The sequence below is a fragment of the Benincasa hispida genome, chromosome 11, assembly GCF_027475165.1.
Source record: "Benincasa hispida cultivar pf3 chromosome 11, pf3_genome.v1.1, whole genome shotgun sequence".
Classification (NCBI taxonomy): Eukaryota; Viridiplantae; Streptophyta; class Magnoliopsida; order Cucurbitales; family Cucurbitaceae; genus Benincasa; species Benincasa hispida.
Window position 1 is genome coordinate 66,433,985 of NC_143488.1, and position 22,884 is coordinate 66,456,868.

General features: G+C 29.2%; 2 protein-coding genes across 2 annotated transcripts; one reads left to right on the plus strand and one right to left on the minus strand.

Moving 5' to 3' along the window:
- The first annotated feature begins 253 nt into the window (after window positions 1-253).
- LOC120089714 (aquaporin TIP1-1-like) lies at window positions 254-2,565 on the plus strand. The gene is made up of 2 exons (XM_039047080.2): window positions 254-854; window positions 2,072-2,565. The coding sequence occupies exons 1-2, from the start codon at window positions 465-467 to the stop codon at window positions 2,441-2,443; spliced, it is 762 nt and encodes a 253-aa protein (XP_038903008.1). The 5' UTR covers window positions 254-464; the 3' UTR covers window positions 2,444-2,565.
- A 13,150-nt stretch (window positions 2,566-15,715) lies between these two features.
- Window positions 15,716-19,352, minus strand: LOC120090781 (dioscorin dioA3-like). The gene is made up of 6 exons (XM_039048488.2): window positions 18,957-19,352; window positions 17,896-18,005; window positions 17,443-17,548; window positions 16,225-16,389; window positions 16,073-16,126; window positions 15,716-15,966 (listed from the first exon to the last, which is right to left on the minus strand). Exons 1-6 carry the CDS (start codon window positions 19,254-19,256, stop codon window positions 15,877-15,879), a joined length of 825 nt encoding a protein of 274 aa, XP_038904416.1. The 5' UTR covers window positions 19,257-19,352; the 3' UTR covers window positions 15,716-15,876.
- Between the last annotated feature and the right edge of the window lie 3,532 nt (window positions 19,353-22,884).

The following is a 22,884-nucleotide window of genomic DNA, read 5'->3' on the forward strand; positions in this document are numbered from 1 at the left end:
CAAATAGATAATAATTGAGATTTAAATTTCTAACGTTTTTATATATTTTAATCGGTTAACTTGGTTCACAACATTAAATTTTTATCAATTTTCTACATTTTCATGAATTTAACATTAAAATGAAAGATGAATCAACATTTTCATTATTTCTCATAAAAATTCATGAAACATACAAAATAAACGACAAAATGTCACGATGGTGAATACAAAATGAATTATTAACATTTTAACTAAATGAATTTTATATAAAATAAATTAATTTAATATCAAATTTTGACATGCACAGTATATTTTATTAATCACGTTGTAAGGCTAAACTAATAAAGAAGAAAAAAAAAAATCTGCAGATCCAGTTTTACCGGCTATAGCCAGCTGTCGATGGTCCCGTCGATTTGCATATAAACCGTAGGCGGAGATTCGAATTCGTCATCCACACAAATATCATTTCCACTCTTAACTCAACCATGCCGTTTCAGAGGATAGTTATCGCTGTCGGCCGGCCGGAGGAAGCCACCCACCCCGCCGCCCTGAAGGCCGCCTTGGCCGAGTTCATTTCCACTATTATCTTCGTTTTCGCAGGCCAAGGTTCCGGTCTCGCTTTCTCTAAGCTCACCCATAATTCTCCCACCACCCCTGCTGGCCTAATCATCGCCTCCATAGCTCATGGATTTGCCCTTTTCGTCGGCGTTTCCACCGCCGCCAACATCTCTGGCGGTCACCTTAACCCAGCCGTCACTTTCGGCGCTTTGGTTGGCGGTAACATTACCATCCTCCGCGGCATTCTTTACTGGATCGCCCAGCTCCTCGGCGCCGTCGTCGCTAACTTGTTGCTCAAGTTCGTCATCGTCGATGTGGTGAGTCATTTTTACCACAATTTTTACTACGTTTCATTATTACTATGCTAAAATTGTAACTTAACTTAATTTGAAAAGTATTTGGACAAGTTCTTTTTTTTTTTTTTTTTTTTTTTTTTTTTTTTTTTTTAAGATATATATTTTTTCTTTTGTGACTGAAGTAAGCCGCTTGAGTTGTACTGAATATTGCTCGATCAATTTATTAAAAGAAGATAAAAAAAATCCTGATCCATGGTTTTGAATGTGGTTTTTTTTCTTCATCATGGATTGCATAATATTATACTTTTATCTTTTGAATTTGAATTTATTTTCTTTGAATTTAACTTCTTTTTGTTTCATAGCTATGATAATGTACCTTTCAGTCTTTCTTTTCCTTATGATGTTCACTTGTAGACATTTGTATTAATTATTTAGTAGTTAATTTAAAATAATAAATATGGAATTATTTTTCATTCCATTTCAATCACAATTAAAATCTAACACTAAAAGACAATTAATAAAAAACTTGAAATTTAGAACTAGATACAAACTAAATTCAAAATTCAAAATTCAAGAATAAAAAAAAGTCATTTTCAAATTTTAGGGAATAAATGAAAATTGACCTCTAAATTAGTGAGAAAAAAAGAGTTATCATCAGTTTGAAATTATGCTCATACTAACTAAAAATGTGTTTTTTAAATAAATTCTAAACATTCAATTTTTTTTTGGGTACATATTCCTTTGAAAATTCTAGTGTTTATCTTGAACTTTGAAATTTAATAATAAAAAAAATCTTTGAACTGTGATTTTTCTTTTTTTCAAAAACATATGTTCTGTTAAAATAAAAATTGAAAATGGAATTGTACAAAAAAGTTGAAAACTGAATGTGGCAATTTGTTTATAAAAATTTGAAGGCCTTGTGATATCATCATGATCGAGAGTGTTCTTACCTAACAAAATCATTAAAGTTGTTCATTAATATGAATAATTTTTACTATACCGATATTGTAAATGATGTTAGGTGTATAGAGGTGTAATTAAATTAAAGGATATTTAAGAAGGTCTCCAGGTTTGTTTTTTAGTTTTTAAAAATTAAGTTTTTTTTTTTTTTTTTTTATTTCTTAACCTGATTTACATATTTCTTAATTACGAATATTTTTATCAATTTTTTTTTTTTTTAAAAAAACATGGTTACTAAATGGGAATATTGTGAAGTAATTTAGTGGTAATATTGGCAGACGATTTCGGGATTCTTGCCGTCACCAGGCGTGGGAGTATGGGAAGCATTTGTATTCGAGATTGTAATGACATTCGGCTTAGTCTACACAGTTTACGCCACCGCCGTTGATCCCAAAAGAGGTGAACTGGGAGTAATAGCACCCATCGCCATCGGATTAATTGTGGCGGCCAACATTTTAGTGGGCGGCCCATTCACCGGAGCCTCCATGAACCCAGCTGTGGCCTTCGGACCTGCCGTCGTGTCTTGGTCCTGGGCCGACCATTGGATCTACTGGGCTGGTCCACTCATCGGTGGTGGCTTAGCCGGCCTTGTGTACGAGCTATTCTTCATTGGGTTCACCCACGAGCCCCTCCCCGCTGCAGAGTACTGAAGTCTGTTTTGTTGTAGTAAAGTAATTAACCATCTCTGTTTCGTGGTTCCATGTTTCATCTTGTTCTTCAACTTTCCCATGTTATTTTTAATCTTTGGAATTAATTGAACTTTCATCTAAAATCCTGCCTCGTCAAATCTTTTAACAGAATTTGAAATTCTTATTTTTGTTTAATTTTGGTATTAAACAAAAAAGTGGGAGTATGTGTGTTAATTTTAGGGGAGTGTGGAGTGGATCTGTACGGCACCTCACGTGTTTAACTTGAACTTGGAGAGGAGTGTTTGGGCACAAGTAAGTGGCGCATCGAACGAGGATAAGCCTGTGCCGGTCAACGACCACTGACAACTTTCCGGATAGTGATGCATATGGTCTGATTCAACTGCTCACAATCCCTCTTCTTTTCCATGAAATTTACTTCTGTAATTTCAATCATTTACTTCTTTTTTTAACCATTTTATAAAGGGTTTAACTTTAAAGTTTAAACTAAATTTTAAATTTATTAGATATGTTTGGCTCTAACTTTAAATCCATGGAGTGGACTATTATTGCTCCTTCATATTTCCAAATGTCGTCATTTTATATTTATTTTTGTTACCATATTTATTATTTTCTATTTGTCATCTCTTTCTCTACTTGTTACGATATTTACTATTTTTTTAAGACTAAAATAGTATACACTTCAAATACAAACTATTATAACAAATATTAAAATAGTTTGTATCTCAAACATTAAGTTGACAAAAATCTCCGACGGGTCGGGTACCCGCCCCATCCCCGGATTGACCAGAGATAGGGTTCAAACTAGGAATTATAACTGAATCCACGGTCAAGGATGAGACGGGGATGGAGAAGGTATCCCCACTCCATCTCCATCCCCGACCCCAATTTATATATATATATATATATATATATAACCCTATAAATATATGTTAATTACAAATATTTATATATTTATATATAATTATATATATTTAAAAAATGGGGATGGGTTGCCATAAGGACAGATTTCCCTCGATGGGGATGGGGGAAATACCCCGCGGAAATGGGAATGGGGAGTCTCCTCCATCCCGATTTAATCCTGTTATCAACCTTACTCAAACATAGACTATAATAACTAATTCAATGCTCCAAATATCCATTTAAGAGTAAGGACCTAGGTTAGGAGGTGATTTTTGCTAAATGATGGGGGAAATTTTGATTTTTTTTTTTCCCAAATAATTATTTCAATTAAAACAACTTGCTTTCATGATCAAGTTGTGTTTTTGAGCAATATTTGGATGTGTCTCATAATGTATTCATCTTAATGCATCTTATAGTCATCATGCACATAAAAAATGAATTAAAATATTTCAAAATAAAAATAAAGAATAATTTGTCATGTGATAAATTTTAATAATAATTCGGTGGAATACACGAAAATATTGGATTTAAAATACGTCTAAGTATATATATATATATATATATATATATTTCACACTTAATAGGTTAGATTAAATATAATTAATAGAGATGGTTAATTATATAAAAAAAAAAGAAAAAAAAAAAAGGAAAATGTAGGGTGCATACGTGGACCGTGGGGGTGGGCCAGGTGATGTGGTTTAGTGAAATATGGAAAAGAAGTGTTTGGTCACAAGTAGAGTGTGGCCCAGTGGCTCATCCAACGAGTATAAGCGTGAGCCGGTCAATGAGAATGCCAGCTTTGTGGATAGTGACGTTTTCGGGTGTGATTCACATGCTAACAATACGACACCGTCTGGTCCCCCCTTCTTATCGCACGGGACGCTCTAAATCCAAAATGTTAATATATGGGGAGATAATCTAAAAACAAAAATTTTAAAACAAGCAACTAATGAAAATAAAATCGCATTTTATGTATTTGGTATCCAACTTTAGAAATTAGATTTTAATTTTAAAATGCTAAACTAATTATAGTTATTCACCCAATATTAGTTGGTAATAAATTATTAGTAATTTATTTATGAATATCTTTTATGTTAAAAAAATTGTATAATTATTATTTTGTAATACCATTTAATTAATATGAAAATTTGAAATTTTCGCACCTATGATTTGAAGTAAGTTAAAATTTAGGTCTTATGATTTATAATTAGAATTTATCTCCTATAGTCTAATAAAAGTTTCATAATAAATAGTTCTTATGGTAGGGGTTATTAAGAGGATTTAACAAATTATAGGGACTATATATCAAAATATCAAACAGTAGGAACTAAATTCTAAAATTTTAAAATGATCAACTTAATCAAAGCATAGGGACTAAACTTGGAATTTAACCTTATTTAATTTATAATATATTACATACTACATATTTTAATTAAAAAAAAATTGATATATTACATGACATAATATTTCTAAATATTTTTATTTTTATTTAATATAATTATGTATTTAAATTTTAAAATTCAAATTTGATACAAATAAAACATAAAAATGTTGTTTTAAAATTTTTCACTGTTTGTATCGCAAAATTCAGAAACAATTTTCAGAAATAGAATTTGAATTGTTTGCCAAATATATATTTGCTGAATTTAGTGAATTTGAAAACATAAAACTGAATCCGGATTGTAAATCAAACCTACCGTTATCTTTTCCATAATGAAATTTCCTTAGGCACTATCATTTTATTTATATATTTTGAAAAATTAAATCTACAAACCACAATCCCTATTTTTACCTATATATATATTAATTTTCATTTTAAACTTGTTCTAAAAAAACTATCCCAAATTTAGAAACTAAAAAAATTAGCCTTTACAGACTCTTTTTCCTCTAAATTTTACTCAATATTCAATTGTGTTTTTTTTTAAAAAAAAATCAATTTTTTTCTTTTAAATATAGTGTGGTACAAGCATAAGTTTCAAAAATACATTAACTAATATCACAATGGTATAAAACTTCTCCTAAATGCATGAATTAACATAATATTAAAGAATAAATCATATCTTAGGCAATTTTCATCGTCTTGACTTATAGAAGAAGAATAGTTTGATTGGGTGAATTTTGAGTTGACTTTAAATAAAACTAATAAATAATATTAATAAAAAACCCACATATAGCCTAAGTTTGTTGGTTTGTTTTTAAAGGTGAAATGAAACCATAAATCTGTTCATATGTCAACTGAATTATGTTCGCTTTAATTAATATATAATCTAAGTTATTCACTTATAAAAATTTAATGTTTAAATTGATATAATTATTTAGTTTAAAACTTTAGTTTATATAATCATTTAAGTTAAGAAGTATAAATAGGTTTTACGGAAAAAATTATGAAGTGCATGTAGAAGTGAAAGATCATGAAGATATAGTATGAGAGACAACACGGATTCGGGGCCAGGGCTCATCTATGTATTTTAATACAAATCATATTTTTAATTTATAATATTTGAATATTAATATTCTATTGTAATGTCCAAGTTGACGCTGGATTTGTTGGGTCCAATTTCTCTTGTTTCTAGTGTACGAGATTCTCCTATACCATTACATGGGCTTAGCCCAAAAATAAAAATTAAGAAAGGGTAACATGATCAATGACTAAATAGACGATTTCTAGTAATTATTGTATAAATGTCCAAAACATTTTAACTTTTACATAAATAAATGAGAAATTTGAGGAAATAAGCAAAAAAAAAAAATAAAATAAAATAATGTTTTTTTTTTTGGGCAAAAGTATGTTGTACACATGACATATACTTTTTTAATCCCAAAATTACCTCTAATATGATCGGATAACAACTTTTTAGATTCCTATGTAATTGATATACCGTTCTCAATAAAAATACAGTGTAAACAGAATTTTCGATTACGAGACCGTGTATCAATTCTCAATAGAAATACAATGTAATTGGAATCGGTTGTTATGATATTTCAATCTAACGGATTCATTAGATAAATGTGCCGAATTTTTTTTTTCCTATTTTGAAATTTGAATAGATGGTTTCATATCACATTTGATTTGATTTAACCACTTGTCGAAAATATTTAGAATTAATCTATATTTAATTTGTTTATCACCATTTTGATTTTAGTTTATAATATATATTTAGATATGGTGGAATATCAAATCCATTGATATCAATATAAATGGCTAGATTGATTAATAATTGAGATAAAAATATAATATAATTGGTCCTTAACATATTATAACCTAACAAATTTGGCAAAACAGAAAATGACCATTTCGAGTTTTTTTTTTTTTTTTTGCCCCTTTTGAATTTTGAATTTATATTTTATTATTAAATTACATTTTGATAACTACTATTCAAATTGATTCAAAATAAACTAATTACTGGATATTTTTCTCCCCAATTTTAATTTTAAATTTATTTTTTATTATCAAATTTGATTTTATCTTATCGATCAACAATTATTTAAATGTTTGTGACCACATTTAATTGTATCTTAATATTTTTCATTATTATATACATATTGTTATCAAATTAATTGTAATTTTTTCTCATATTTCCGAAATTTTTATGTTTTATCTCATGATATATTATTATTATTATTTAAAAAGTTTTTATATATATATATATATATATATATATAATATATATATATATATATTAGATTTAGATTTATTATTATTTTTTTAAAGTATTTGTGCATTGTTAAGAAAAAAAAGAGATTTAACTAATTTACGTTTACACATAGTGTAATTATAATGCATAGTTATGAGATTTTTATCAATATATATGAGATTTTAACTAACATTTTTCGCAATTTTGGTTTATAATCGTATACATTTACACATGTGGTGTAATTGTAATGTGAAGTTATATGCCATTATTTTTATCATTCCAAAATATAACAGAATTTTATGTCATCCTAATTTTTCTTCACTAATATATATTCAAATATATCTTTTGCTAATCAAATTCGATTTTATTTTATTTTATTTAGGTTTTTTATACATTTTCTTATCATGTTGTTACTTTCTTTTGATTTGACTCAATTTCATGTAATTCTTTTCAATTTTTTTTAAACATTTTCTTATCACGGTTGAAAATTTTGAAGTTATGTTAGATAAAAGTTTGGAATTTGTGAATTATGAATTTGAGATAGAAAAGGATTAATATAAACTACAAAATTAGATTTTAAGAGAATTAAAAGACAAATTAGATTTAGGTTTTTTTATATATATAAGAGAATTAAAAGACAAATTAGATTTTTTTTAACCGTGCGTCAGAATAAATTTTAATAGAATTTTAAATTCTAGATTTTCTTTTAGAAACTACAAAATTTTAATAGAATTTAAATCAATAAAAAAGTTTTAAAAAAATAACCCTACTATATATCTTCAAGATCAAATATTGGTTGTTTGTAATTTCTTACAATAATATATATATTATTCAACCATCTAAATAAAATAAGATAACAAAAACCTATAAATCTCATCTTCTTTTTCTCTTTTAGCTAACTACAACCCCCTTCTCCAAATCTTTCTCTCCTCCTCAATCTCATGTCTACCACCGTTGGTTCAACATCCTCCCTTAAATTCCATCGTCTCAACTAGCTTCTAAAGACCATTCCCGTGAGGTAGTCGGACTTGGTCGCTCTCATGCATGTTTCTTACTTTTGTTTATGCTTTGAACACCATTTTCAACAATGATGTTCTAGGATTGATGTCAAACACAATCCTAAATCTAATAGGGTTTCTAATCTTGTCCTTAAGGGATTCTCTTTGTCTAGTCACATCGTCTAAAGATTGCAATTTCTTCAAATACTCATTTCACTACAAGAAAAATGAGCTCCCCGACACCTAAAATACGTGTCGGAAGTTCCGAGGAACTCCCGACGCCATACCATAACAGAACTCCCGACGGATCTCCCGACGCTCGTCGGGCGGCATCGGGAGATGTGATTTGGTAAAACCAGATCCTTTCTTCCTCATTTTCCCCATTCTTCCCATGTTGATCCCTAACCCGCCGTTTCCGCCGCCGATTCTCCCTTTCTTTTTGCCGATCTCTCTCATTTTCCTCATTCTTCTTCCCCGTCGATCTCCTCCCCCCGCTCTACTCCCTCCCTCGCTGATCCCTCTCTACCCGTCCCTCGTTTACCGATCCTCTCCCTTCCCTTTGCATTTTGCTCCTTCAAGTAGCCGCCGCCACCTCCCAGCCGCCTCCTTCAACCGCCAGCCGCCGCACGCTGTTAATTTTCCCCCTTTATTTTCTCTTATTTTGTATATTAATTTAAATTATTATTTTTAATTTATAGCATGTTATTGTGGATTGAGTTTTTTTTTTTTTTTTAATTTTTTTTAATTTTTATTGTGAATGTTATTGTGGATTGTTTTTAATTAGCATTGTTTTTTTATTTAAGTCATAGATTGTGGATGTTTCAATTTATGCAATTTTTTGGAGTATGGATGTTATTGTGGATTGTTTTTAATTAGCATTGTTTTTTTATTTAAGTCATAGATTGTGGATGTTTCAATTTATGCAATTTTTTGGAGTATGGATGTTATTGTGGATTGTTTTTAATTAGCATTGTTTTTTTATTTAAGTCATAGATTGTGGATGTTTCAATTTATGCAATTTTTTGGATTATGCATGTTATAATTTACTTAATTTTGGACTTAGTTTAGGGGGAAAATCAATAACATTAGGGGCAAAAAAAGTCAAATCACTTATTATAAATTATTTAAAATTTTAAATACTTCGAACAAACTTGTATTAAGTTAATCAAAATTCATGTTTAATAAAAACTTTGTACTTTGTCCTTTAATCCAGATTATTGTTTTGGATTACAAGTTGGTCAGAAAAGATTTATTTTTAAGGATGAATAAAGAATGGATTAAACTAAGGAATAAGTTATCAGTGGAGTACAGAGAAGAAGTATCCCGATTTTTAGATATGCCGAAGTTTCATGTTAATGATTCCGGACGAATAAGATGTCCATGCAAGAATTGTATAAATTCAATTTGGGAAAAAATAGATATCGTGGAACGACATCTATTAACATATGGAATATCTCCCTCATATCGTGAATGGGTAAATCATGGAGAGCTAGTAAACTTATCTAGAAGTTTTGAAAGTTATACAAGTCATTCAATACATAATGTTGAAGTAGATAGTATTGAGAGTAATGTTGTCGAAGAAAATGAGATGTTGAATCTTATAAACGATTTACAAATTCCAATTAAAAACGAAAATGCAAATGATGAAAGGATTGAGAATGAAATGTCCTCTAATAGTCAAGAAAGAGATACCACGAACTTATTCAAGGATTTAATGACCAAAGCACGTAATGAATTATATCCTGGTTGTTCGCAATTTTCGTCCTTGAACTTTTTAGTGAAGTTGATTCATATTAAAGTTCTCAACAGTTGGAGTAAAAAACCGTTTGATATGTTGTTGGAATTATTAAAAGCAGCTTTCTAGCTGGCACCTCTATACCTACTTCCTTTTATGAAGCCAAGCGAAAATTGTGTGATTTAGGCCTAGGTTATGAGTCTATTTATGCGTGCAAATATGATTGTGTATTGTATTGGAAAGAGTTTGCAGATTTGCAACAATGCCCCATTTGTAGTGAGTCTCGGTAGAAAGTTAATGATGGCAAGGGTAACAAAATACCACATAAGGTATTGCGTCATTTTCCATTGATACTAAGATTAAAACGATTGTTTGCATCAAAAGAAGGCGCTTCTGACATGAGATGACATAAAGATAAGCAAGTTGAAACAGAGGATGTATTGCGACATCCAGCTGATGTAGAGGGGTGGAAACATTTTGATCGTGAATTTCCTCATTTCGCTTTAGATCCCCTAAATGTTCGTTTGTGATTAGCTTTAGATGGGTTCAATCCATTTGGAAATATGAGCACTTCTTATAGTATGTGGTCTATGGTGATAATTCCTTATAATTTGCCCTATTGGAAATGCATGAAGGAAACAAACTTCTTCATGTCTTTGTTCATACCTGGTCCAAAATCTCCTAGAAAGGAAATTGATGTTTACTTGCAGCCGTTGATTGAAGAGTTGAAAGAGTTATGGACAATTGTTGTGCGAACTTATGATTCTGTTATTGGTGAGTTTTATCAACTATATGCTACCTTATTATGGACGATTAATGACTTCCCTGCATACGGTGACCTATCTGGGTGGAGTACAAAAGGTTATCAAGCATGTCCAATATGCAAAGAAGATAATTCGTCCTTCGGGATAAGAAGGAAAAAATCATTTATGGGACATCAATGTTATCTTCCAAAGAATCATAGTTGGTGTCGAAGTAGGCAACATGATGAAAAAGTTGAACGTAGACCTCTCCATTCGTAATGAATGGAGAAGAGATCTTACAACAAATAAATACGCTAAACTTTTCTGTGCTTAGAAAACATCCATCGAAGTAAGATAAAAAAAGAAAATGAATTCTAAACTGGACTAAGAAAAGTATTTTTTTTCCAACTTCCATATTGGTTTAGACTATTGTTACGACATAAATTGGATGTAATGCATATTGAAAAAAACATATGCGACAATTTGGTGGGCAGATTGTTAAATATTGAAGGAAAGACAAAGGATACAATGGACGCTTGATTAGACTTATAAGATTTGAAGATAAGAAATGACCTACACTTGATACAGGTCGATAACAGATTTGTAAAACTACACGCAACATACACATTAACTAATAGTGAACGGATTTCATTTTGTAAGTATTTGAAATCAGTGAAATTTCCTGATGGATTTGTGTCTAACATATCACGATGTGTGAATGACACAGATGGAAAAATATTGGGGCTGAAAATACACGACTGTCATGTGTTGCTTCATAGACTACTTCCTATTGCTATTCGAGCATACCTACCGAAGAATGTATCCACTGCTACTGTTGAATTGTGTACATTCTTTCGCGACTTATGTGCAAAGACAATATGTGTAAGTTATTTGAATAGACTAGAAGCAGACATCATAATCATACTTTGTAAGTTGGAGAAAATATTTTCGCGACTTATGTGCAAAGACATAGACAATATGATTGAAGATATGATACGATTCCCATCGAATTAGGTATGATTACTACATTATTTAATTGTCTATTATGTTGCTATCCTACAGTTATGGTAGCAAAGTAATTATGTCTTAAGTAGCTTTATGATAAAGAATTGTTGTCTATCCTGCAGTTATGGTAGCCAAACAACTAGATTTTGATGTGCTTTTTGTCATTTTATGTGTTTTTTGATGTCCTATCCTGCAGTTATGAAATTTGTATCTTTTTTTTATGTTCGGGAGGTTCTATGTTTGTCTTGGGGGGTGGGTAGAGTTTCATTACACTCGTCTTATCGTTGAACTTAGAGTTCTTGTGTGTTTATGAATGTTTACGAAGTTCTAATGTGTTGTGGGGGGTGGGTTGAGATTGATTTAAATCATTTTGGTGACAAAGTTTGAGTTTTATGTGTGTTGGTTCTTATTTATAATATTTGTGTGTTTTTTGATGTTCGGGAGGTTCCATGTTTGTCGTGGGGGGTGGGTAGAGTTTCATTACACTCGTCTTGTCGTTGAACTTGGAGTTCTTGTGTGTTTATGAATGTTTACGAAGTTCTAATGTGTTGTGGATGTTTTGTTTATGAAGTTTGAACGTGTTGTGGATGTTTACCGATTATGACATTTGAATGTTTTTGTTTTATTATAGAATGCTGTTTGGTGATGAGCTTGGATGATTGTTAAAGATGTTGTGTTCCAGACGTGTTCTAGACGTTGTTTTTTAAGGATCTCATATCTAAGAGTTCCATGAGCGTGTTCGGATCGCTCTGATCTCACCGTGACCGAAATACACATTATACATTCAACACGTACAGTTATGCAAACTAACACTAATTATCGACATGCTACGAACAATAAAATAACAAGGAAAAAAGTGTCATACCAGTTGAAGACGTTCTTCAAACTTCGGCACTCCAAGCAGCGGAACCTTCTACGCGATCTACCAATGCCAAGCAACAGCAACACGATCAACCGCAAACACGAACGCCGTGGGGACGACACCATCAGAAAAGAGCCCCAGGTATTCTCGGAATGAAAACCCAAAGGGTGTTCTTTGGTGAATTTGGTAGAGGAAGGAGAAAACACGAATCATGTAGGCGATAAGCAAGTGGGAGGGAAAAAGACGCTATCGCATAGCAGAAATGCTTATCGTTTAGGAGGAGCTACACGATTGTGTAGGATTTACTGAACGATCGTTTAGGTAAAGGTATACGATTGTTTAGCAAAATCGGCACACTATACGGTCGTTTAGAGAAGCTATCCGATCATGTAGGAAATAGTGTGCGATCATTTAGGCGCGAGGTAAACAATCGTTTAGGCAGAGAGTGCTATTGTATAGGCTCTCAAAAAAACGTAAGCGATCGTTTTCTTTTCTCCAACGCGCACTTTCGAAATATTTTTGGGCGATCGAACTCCGGGGCATTCAAAATGAAAACATTTTTCATTTTAATTCATCGGTTACAATAACCGACGGATCCCACTAACCCACGTTCGAACGTGAATTTTGGATTAATTATCATATAACTATTCAACCAATTAATTAATAAATATAATCATATTATATTTTTATCTTATAGTTGGATATCATATATCTAATATATTATTTTCTTCTTTACTTGATATAAATCATATTTATATTTAATTTCCTCCAAAATAATGTATCTCATACATTTAGCCAATTATATCATATATAATTAACCAATCCAATTATATTATATATAATCGAATTTTCTCTTGTCAATTTGAACATTTCAAATTAACCCAAATACTGGTTCTCGACTTTATCCAAGCTACCTAGGGGACCTAATGAACCTGTGGCTCGAAGCTCCAATGGTCCGTGAATAGCTGACTAAACTCTGTAGCCACGAAATCTACCATCCGTGAACTATCAAGCATTCCACTAAAGACCAACAGCTGAACTCTTCTTACCATAGATATATTTTTGTGTCCATCGGATATAACCAATCATGAGTACGATGACCTTTCACAGATGCTCGTAAGTACAACTAGGCCAAATTACCATTTTGCCCTTATAGTTACATCTCACTTCTTAAGTACCACTAATTCCTTTAATGAACAATACAACATAGTCCAACTATGTGTGAATATCTCTCAGGCCAAGAGAAGGTGTGTGGCGCCACATCGTTCAAGCCCCGAAATTAACCTTAAGGGAGCCATCTATCTACTTACCCATGCCTCGGGGAAGGGGTGAATTCCTTGTGTAGCTGAGTTCCCAGCTCCCAAATTAGACGAATCCCCAAAATCGTAGGTTTGAATTGGCGAACTGGCCACTTGCACTCATACAAATCAAAAGATCGCCCTCAATGGCAGGAGTTCCCAACTCACTCAGGATTGAGGTCATGTTACCTATGGTCATCCTAATGAAGTGAAGTCTCTGTCATGAACGGGAGACGTTAACACTTCGTGGTCAGGTCTTATACAAACTCTTTGTATTGGACACCCCTGCTTGCTTGTCCCCAACACGAATGATCAGGATCAGACCATCTATGACAAGTAACAACATTTGTGACCATTCCACAAAGTGGTCCGCATCTTACCAAGATAAGGTTTCCCTATTATATCCATATACTACAGACCATTTTGGTTATCACTCAAGACATGATCCACTTGTATGTCACCACATACATGCTTGAGTCACATACAGATAACCAGAGATTTTATGTTTATTGGTTTATGGTAAAGCAAATAAAACAAGTAACTAGCAAAAATAAAAGATGTGAAGTAAATATCATATATTAACAATGCAAGCGTTCGTACAAATTGTTTACAAACTACAGGACACGAGACTTTAGGGCAACAACCCCAACAATTTTTATTTTATTTCTTCTATGTATTTGTGATATGAATGTTTATGAAGTTCTAGTATCGACTTTGTTTTATTTTAGGATATTATAATTATTTATTTATTTGTTATAGCATGGACTTCGTTTTCGTTGTTTTATTTATTATGTGAATCTTTATTTGGTTAATTATGTTTTATAGGTTATTGAGATCAAATTTTAAAAAAATTCAAAACTATAAATTAAAAATATTCGAAAGACAGTTTTCAACTAATGAAGGAACTCCCCACGCATATATTATTGCATTAGGAGTTCTTGTAACTCCCAATGTATAAAATAAACCGTCGGGAGTTCGAGCACTCCAGATGCATGAAACAACCGTCAGGAGTTCGAGAACTCTCGATACGTAGAAAACGGCGTCTTATAAGGCGTTGTTAGTTAGTGGAACTCCTGATGCCCTATACATGCATCGGGAGTTCCTTGACTAACTCCCGACGCCGTCCTTTCATGCGTCAGGAGAGGTTTTTCCCAACCAAACTCCTGACGACCCATTGATGCATTTTCCACCCTTTCCCAACGAATTGTGACATCGAGAGAAGTTCATTTCTTGTAGTGCTTGCGAACAACAATTTTACTGGCACAATCAACTCTACTTTCACCTTGGAGGAAGTACATCGTTATGGACATCCATAAACTTTTGAAATGTGTAGATACAATGTATTTGTAGTATTCGAATTGTTCTTGAAACCGTGTATTTTTTAATTCTCTTTTGCATTTAATTTAGTTGTTTTTATGGTAGTTTTAGTCATTTACTAATTATTATTTTCTATTATTTAAATTCGATTTGCTATTTTTATAATTTGAAACATTTTTATAATTTTACAAAGGAAACTTTAAAATTTGCTATTTTTCTTTCATAATCAAATTTCAAACTTTATTTGAAACTATTTTATCCTTTTTAATCCATATGTTCTTTTTGCAATGGAATCAAAACAAACAATTGAAATATCTCCCAATTTTGTGCATCTCTCTACCAGTGGATTATTTTTGAAATCCTAAAAAATTATTTTAGGAGAATCTTAACCTCCTAGGTTGTTATTTATTAATCTACCCAGAATCATTTGTAAAATTGTTACAATGTGCAAAAATTATTCGATGAAACTTTTAGATTTTAGCTTTCCTAAAAATTTGTATCTTCCCTTACATTTTTTTTTATTAAAAAATATTTCATAAATATTTTTTTAATTAAACAAAAACGGTTGCAATTCAAATCACATATATTTTCAAATAGTTACACAACTAAATTATACTAATTTAATTTTAATTTACTAAATATCATAACTAATGTTTTCTAATCTAAAATTAAAATTGATCACACACTCGTTTGCTTGTATCTAAACCGCATTAGTTGGGCAGTTGGGCGTAGTTTTCTTCTTGTAGGACGACAGTCAACGATTCATTTATAGAGATATATTAGAAACATTAAACAAAGGATATGGACTGATTCCCAAACTTAAAAGTAGAGTGGAAATAATAGTGTCACCATCACAACACAACCACTACACTTTGGCACTTTATTTTAAAACATATTAAATTTAAGTAATACGTGGCACTTTATTATTGGCTACAAGCATCTACTCGGCTGCTACACTTCCCCACGGGAATGGGTCAAAATAGAAAACGTCTCTACCATTAATCTTTTGCAATGGCCTTGCATTCTTCTCCTACAATCAAATTCATTTACAATAATCACAATTAATAAACAACCATTCCAAATTATTCATAGTTAACTTTTAATTACTTTTTATGAGTATGAAGTAATTAACTTACTTCTACGAGAGCTTGTTTAAGAAGTTCAACTTGATATGGTGCCACGGTTTGTACCTAAAAATATATTTATATATATATATGTGTGTGATGAAAAGGATGAAAGACAATAGGAAATAATTAAAAAAAAAAGAGAAAAAAGAAAAATGAAGAACCTTTTCCATGACAGTCCAAATGACACCTTCGGTACAAGGAGGGGTGGTTAGTGAACCAATATATCTAAAATATGTTCTTCCATCAAGCCTTGCTACTCTTGGATCCACTTTACCAAGAAATTCCTCACCTCCTTCAATGTCTATATATTTTATGTCCCTTTCTATCTGACATTATATCCAACAACATTTAAAAACAAGGAAATATTACAAAACTCAACTTAATTATCATTAATTAAACAATGATTCAAGGCAAACTATCTTTTTAGTCCTTAAGTTTTAAAGAATAGGTGCCTTTAGTTATTGAATTTTCAAAATTATTTTCAAAATGTACCTTTTTAGTCATTGAATTTTTAATAATAGATTTGAACAATCATTGTACTATTTTTTTATTCAATGAAAGTTTGAATTATAAATATATGTTTAAAAAATTATTTTAGAGAGAAGAGGTAATCTTAAAAATAAAAAAATAAAAATAAAAATAATGATAATAAATTAATGGAAAGACTTTTTATATATATTTTTGAAAACTTAGGAACCAAATGAACCTATTCTAAAAAACTCATGGACTAAAAAAATATGTTTTAAAAATTTAGGAACCAAATATACATATCTTCCAAACTCGAAAACTAAAAAAAGTAATTTTCCCATGATTCAAGCTATGTTTTTCTAGTCCAACTCTTTTAAGATTTTAGTTCCAAACAACTATTTAATATTCAAACCTCAAGATTAAACAAAACAATCACACTTTTTAGCAATGGCAGAGAGTTGAAGATATGATAAACAACTTTATTGGTATTTGGTTCTTTAGTTTATAATTTCATCCTTGTTTAAAATTTATAGACTAACTATTGACACAAAATTGGAAATTAAAATTTAATTTTCTCTCTAATAAAATTAGTTAATTTTTTTCCCTAAAAATGAAATAGGTCATGATTCTTTTAGAATACACGAAATTTAAAGTTCAAGATTAATAGGTATTCTATAAAGATTAGAATCATGACATATAATTAAAAGTTTATGTACTAAATTTATATTAGTAGCTTAAAATAGCAAGTATGGTTATATGAATCAAAGTTGATACTTCATTTAAATGAAATAGGAAATTAGTTTTTGATTAAAAAAAGAGTTTTTTTTAGGTACAAGATTTCACCTAAAATGTATTTAACAGAAATAATCTAATTATGATAAAGATATTTATTGAAAGTGAATTTATTTTACCATATAGATGAATGGATCCCGTCGACCGTACTCAAATAAAACACCAATAACAGCAATTTTTTGGGTAATATTGTTGACGTGGACCATGTGAAGCTCCAAAGGATACCTAATTATAATTAACATGTCAATTTAATTAATCAATTACACGTAATAATGCTATAAAAATAAAAATCTAGAGAGAAAATTACGAAAAAAAAAAAAATCAATTTTTTAACTTTTAAACTTATCCAATTGTATCAATTTCATCACTTTTATACCTAAATTTAAATAATATTTCAGTTTTAATTTTCTAACTTATATTTTCTTATCCAAATACCCTAAAAAGGTTTATGCATTTAGCGAATTATAGAACATATAAATGATAGGATCTAAGTTAATAGATTAGGATAAATTTAGAGCGGAAAGGGTTATTATCTCGAAAAATTGTGTAATTAAAAAAGAGGAGAGAGAGACGTTTTGCCATCTTGAGTATGCTCGGAAGGATGGTGCCAATGGTAATTTTGAAGTTGGTAATCTATGTTGTTGATTTTTATTGATCCAGCATTATTTCCTTTCCAATCTACCTGCACTCATTTATTTTCATTCTAACATCAACTTGTAAATTTTTCATAATAAAAAGGGAGTTAAAATATTATAAATATATGGAAGAAAAAACATACACAAATATGAGAAAGTGATAGCTAGCTAATCAATGTCAATTAATTAAATATAGAAATCTAGGAATCTTGCAAACTTGTAAATTCTTTAGTTGATTCATACGTCCAATTTTCAAGAAGTCTTTCCTTTTTTAAGAAGGGAAAAAAAAAAAGGTATTCCATTTGTTAGGTTTTGACACGTGTTATTATGTTATAATAATCATAAAGAAAAAGCAACACCTCTCTTTACATAATTAACAAATTTCACATTCCTTTTATCCTTATCCTTTATTCTCTATTTTAAAATTAAGAAGCAACTTCTTGTTATTTAAATAAATTAAAAAAAAAAGTTAAATTGTGCTTTCTTCCCATTTCCCCATTGATGAAACCAAATCTAAACTTATAATACTCTCATAAGTAATCAAAATAGAAAAACGAAGGGGAAAAGAACTCTATGGTTGGTTACCTTATTCAGTTTTATTTATTATTATTATTATTTTGGAAAACCTCTCATTTTCTACTGCAATTTCAAATAACACGAAACTATAAACGTATTTTGAAAACTCTTTTTTCTTTCGGATGAATTGAGATGCAACTATTTTGTCGTATTCGAGATCTCATATCTAACCACAAATACAAAGTGACTTGGAAGAGAATTTACCCATTGACAAGTAGGTTTGTGATATCATCAGAAAATTAGTTTTGATCACCGATTTCAAAATCCAAGTAAGTTAGGTTAGAAGGATAGTTTAGAGATGGCTTTATCGTTCTAACAAGAACTCTTTTGGAAAAAGACACAAAACACATGGAATAATATCATTAACAAGATTGATAAAAGAGAAAATGAATACAAAACCCAAATTTGGAAACAATACTTACAATAATTTCATGGCCATCGTTCCTGAGAATTGCATTTGCAAGTCTATGGTATCTTCTAAGATCACCCAAACTTCTATTGAAATCTGCAGTCCACTTTGACAAAGCAATAGGAGATTGAATGATTCCATTCGCACACTTTGCCCATTCTTTATTTAATTGTCCCCAAAACTTAGGGCCTTTGTCACTACATGGATCATAATCGAACTCTTCATTACTCTCTACTGTTATTGATAACAATGATATGAAGACAAAGAAAGAGATTAGTTTCATTCGAATATGAGTTTTTGTAAGCTTTTCCATTTCTTTGGGGGGCAATATGCAAATTATATATTTTGAGAGAGAGGTTTTAAATATTTTTGAGAGGTTTTGGTTTGGTTTTTTTGGTTGGACTAATCATGCATCCAATGCACCCTTTATATACCACTTTCTTATGCATGGGAATTTAAGTGTGAAAACTATTATATTCCATCGTGTGGAATAAGATATTATTATTATTATTTTTTAATTTAAAAAATATCTTGGTGGTCCCAAGTTTAAACATATTATCATTTTTACTCCATCTTTCTTTAAGTTCAACAGTTGAATTTTTAGCCAAATTCTAAAAAATAAAAAACCTATTTTTTTTAGTTCTCAAAATCTAGCTTGATATTCTAAATCATTGATGAAAAGTAGATAGCAAAAAAAGAAATTTGAAGGTGGAAGTAATACGCTTAATTTTCAAAACAAAAATAAAATAGTTACCAAACAGGGTCTTAGAGTTTGGATTTCTATTTTGGTTTTTAAGATTTCAAAATAATATTATATTTTTATCTTTGAGTTTTGAGTTTAATTTTCATTTGGTACTTAGGATTTCAATATTTACCCAATCAATCTTAATTGATTTTTTGTTCATCTTTTCAACCAATTCATTAAATAATAATTATGATGATGGAAGATACCATTTTAATAGTGGTGAAACATAATGAAAGGTTGAAGTGCCATTTTTTTTTTGTTTTCATACCTTCGAATATCTCATTTTAGTTGATGTATTTTTAGTATATATTAAATTTAATTCTTTAAAACTAATTTTTTATTGAAATTATTGACTAAATAACAACAACAATAATTTTCATATAATAAAATATAACGTGTGAATATATTTTCAACCTTTATAGTGAAATTGCAAATAGATAACAATAAATTTTTGAAAAATCAATAATAAACAATGCACCAGAGACTAAATTAAGATGTATGAAAAAGTACATGAACCGAAATTGAATATGTAAAAATACAAAGAATAAAATTGAACAGACTTTAAAGTATGATACCAAAATAATATTTTAAATTCTTTTGAATTAATTAATAGACATTAACAAAGACAAAAGATAAAAATGATCCATGTAAATCTTGAAATTTAGAAAAATATAAAACACAAAATTCAATAATAAAAATGATACAAATATTATATTTTTTAAACAGTGTAAAATTTTCTGTCATTTTGTTTTCCAAACATGCAATAAATATTGAAAAAGTTTCTTCGTATCTTGTTTAATTTTCGTTTTTCCCAATATTCAATTCATAGCGACAAATTATATTAGATGTTCTATTTTCTCAGAAAAATTTAATTGGATCACATGTTATTATTCATTCTAGAAGGTATGAGAGAGCAAAATATCAACTGCGATCGAATTTTAATTTCCTAGAAAATCCATTGGTTAATTTGTTTAAAGTTCAATTTAGATACGATATATTAAAAGACAAAAAAAAAAAAAAAAAAAGACAACACCATAACAATTAAATAAATCTTTTAAACTCTCAAATTCGTATGAAAATCCAACTTCCTTTCATTGATTTTGTATTTGATATATATTTTATATTTATCAGAAGCTTGTGGAAATATTTTCATTAATAAATTTTTAAATGAAATTCTGTTAAATAGTAAAAATATTCTAACACTTAAATTAAGTCTAAGTAAAGATTGCAACGTTACTTATCAAAATTTATGGTATAGTTTGATGAAGCTTGAATTAAAATTGTCTTTTTTTGGTACAATGTGAAAATTATTATACTTTATCTAGTTTCAATAATTTTTTATACACGGTTCTAAAAGAAAAAAAATAACTTTCAAAACAAAAATCAATATGCTCTTAAAAGACATTGAATTAAACACGTGGATTCAATCCACTATGCCAACTGAATTATGCTCATTTGACAAATTTAAGAAAGTTTTTTAAAGGTTCATTTAATTTATTTTTCTTAAAAAAATAATTTATTTTTTTTCTATATTATTATTTTTAATTAATTTATTTATACATGTAATCTGTTCATATCTATATTTTAAAATAATTTATGGTGTGTTCGGAATACATTTTCAAGTATTTAATTTAAGAAAAAAAAGTCATTTAAGAAGAAATTGGAGTGTTTGTCAATCACTCAAAATAGGTTTTTAAGTGTATTTTAATCAGTTTTTTTTTTTTTTTTATAAAAAATATTTAAATAAAAATGAATTTTGGAAAAACATTTTTTTAAGTCAATCTAAACCGACTCTGGTTAACACAAGTGTCTATCTGTCAATATATTTAATTTTCTTTGAAGAAGTTAATAAATCTCTGGGAGGATAAGCTTTATAAATATATATCAAATTTAAGGACAACTTTTTGAAACTAATTTGTCCATAGTAAAAAATTATATAATTTTCAAGGATGTTTAAATAGTCTTGAGTATAATTTAATTAATTAATTAAATTATTATATCGTCAATATAAAATGACAAACATATAATCAATTTCGAATACTTTACATAGAAAGAAATTTAACCTTCAGATCTCTTGAATGAAGGTACATTTTACGTCAGTTGAACTAGACATATTTTCACATATTTCTATGAATTTGGAAATATTTATCTAAAAAACTTTGGTCTATTTTGTCCAACTCAAAATTTAGATTTTTAGATTATGTAGTTTGAAACTAGTTATGCATATTAACAAATTATCTAATCATAAAGTGTAAATTAATGTTCTCAAATTATAATAATATTATTAAAAAAGGTTTAGTTTAAGATGCTAGAATATAAAAAGTTTTTATCTTTATTTTATTTACACAATTTAATTTAAAAACTATTACTTTAATTAAATTTAATAAAAGATTGGAATCTAAAAAGTTTCGAAATTCCCTAAACTATATATATGTTATTGACAACATTCAAAATATGCTAGAATGTGAAAAGCTAATTCTCTTTATTGTTTATATAAAACAATTCAAGTAATTATTATATTTAAGTAAAAGAACAGAAAAAAATATTGAAATCCCAAAAGTTTGACAACTCTTTCATTCCCAACACGATTAACATCTTTCTTCCTTTTTCTATTTCTCACATTTTTTTTAATGTTTTTTTAAATTTTACGTAGTTAAACTTAAATATCATGATTAAGATGTATACTATCGACTAGAAATTGGAGGTTGAATTTCTAATTTTTCCCTATATAAATAATTTTGTATGTAATGATTAATAATATTCTTTTTGTCAAATAAATTGTTTTCAATTAGTATAAGTAATCAAATTTGTTTTTTCTTATAAAACAAAATAAGTGTTTGAATAATTACATGTCAAAAAAGAAAGAAAAAAATATTTTTGGTTTATAGATTTTAGATCTAGTTTCTATTTGGTTATTAGGTTTCAAAATATTACACATATAGTCCTTAAATTTGAGTTTGATTTCAATGCTAAATATCAAAATGTTATAATTTTATTTTTGAGATTTGAATTTTATTTCAATTTGGTCCATAGATTTGAAGATATTACATTTTTAACTTCAATTTTTCATTATATACGTACTTTCAACCATTGATGTCGGCGTCTCTTAATTAATTCAAAACAATTATGAAATAAAATTTTAAATTTAGTTTTAAAAATGATAAAAAATAGTGAAACTTAATTAATTAAAATTATA

Excerpts from the sequence above, each read along its gene's own strand:
- LOC120090781 (XM_039048488.2), bottom strand. The coding sequence starts at position 19,256 with ATGGAAAAGCTTACAAAAACTCATATTCGAATGAAACTAATCTCTTTC. Across the intron at positions 16,390-17,442 it reads GGGATCCATTCATCTATATG|ATAGAAAGGGACATAAAATA; the intron begins GTAAAATAAATT and ends ATATAATGTCAG. Across the intron at positions 15,967-16,072 it reads TTAAACAAGCTCTCGTAGAA|GAGAAGAATGCAAGGCCATT; the intron begins GTAAGTTAATTA and ends ATTTGATTGTAG.
- LOC120089714 (XM_039047080.2), top strand. The coding sequence starts at position 465 with ATGCCGTTTCAGAGGATAGTTATCGCTGTCGGCCGGCCGGAGGAAGCC. Across the intron at positions 855-2,071 it reads AGTTCGTCATCGTCGATGTG|ACGATTTCGGGATTCTTGCC; the intron begins GTGAGTCATTTT and ends TAATATTGGCAG.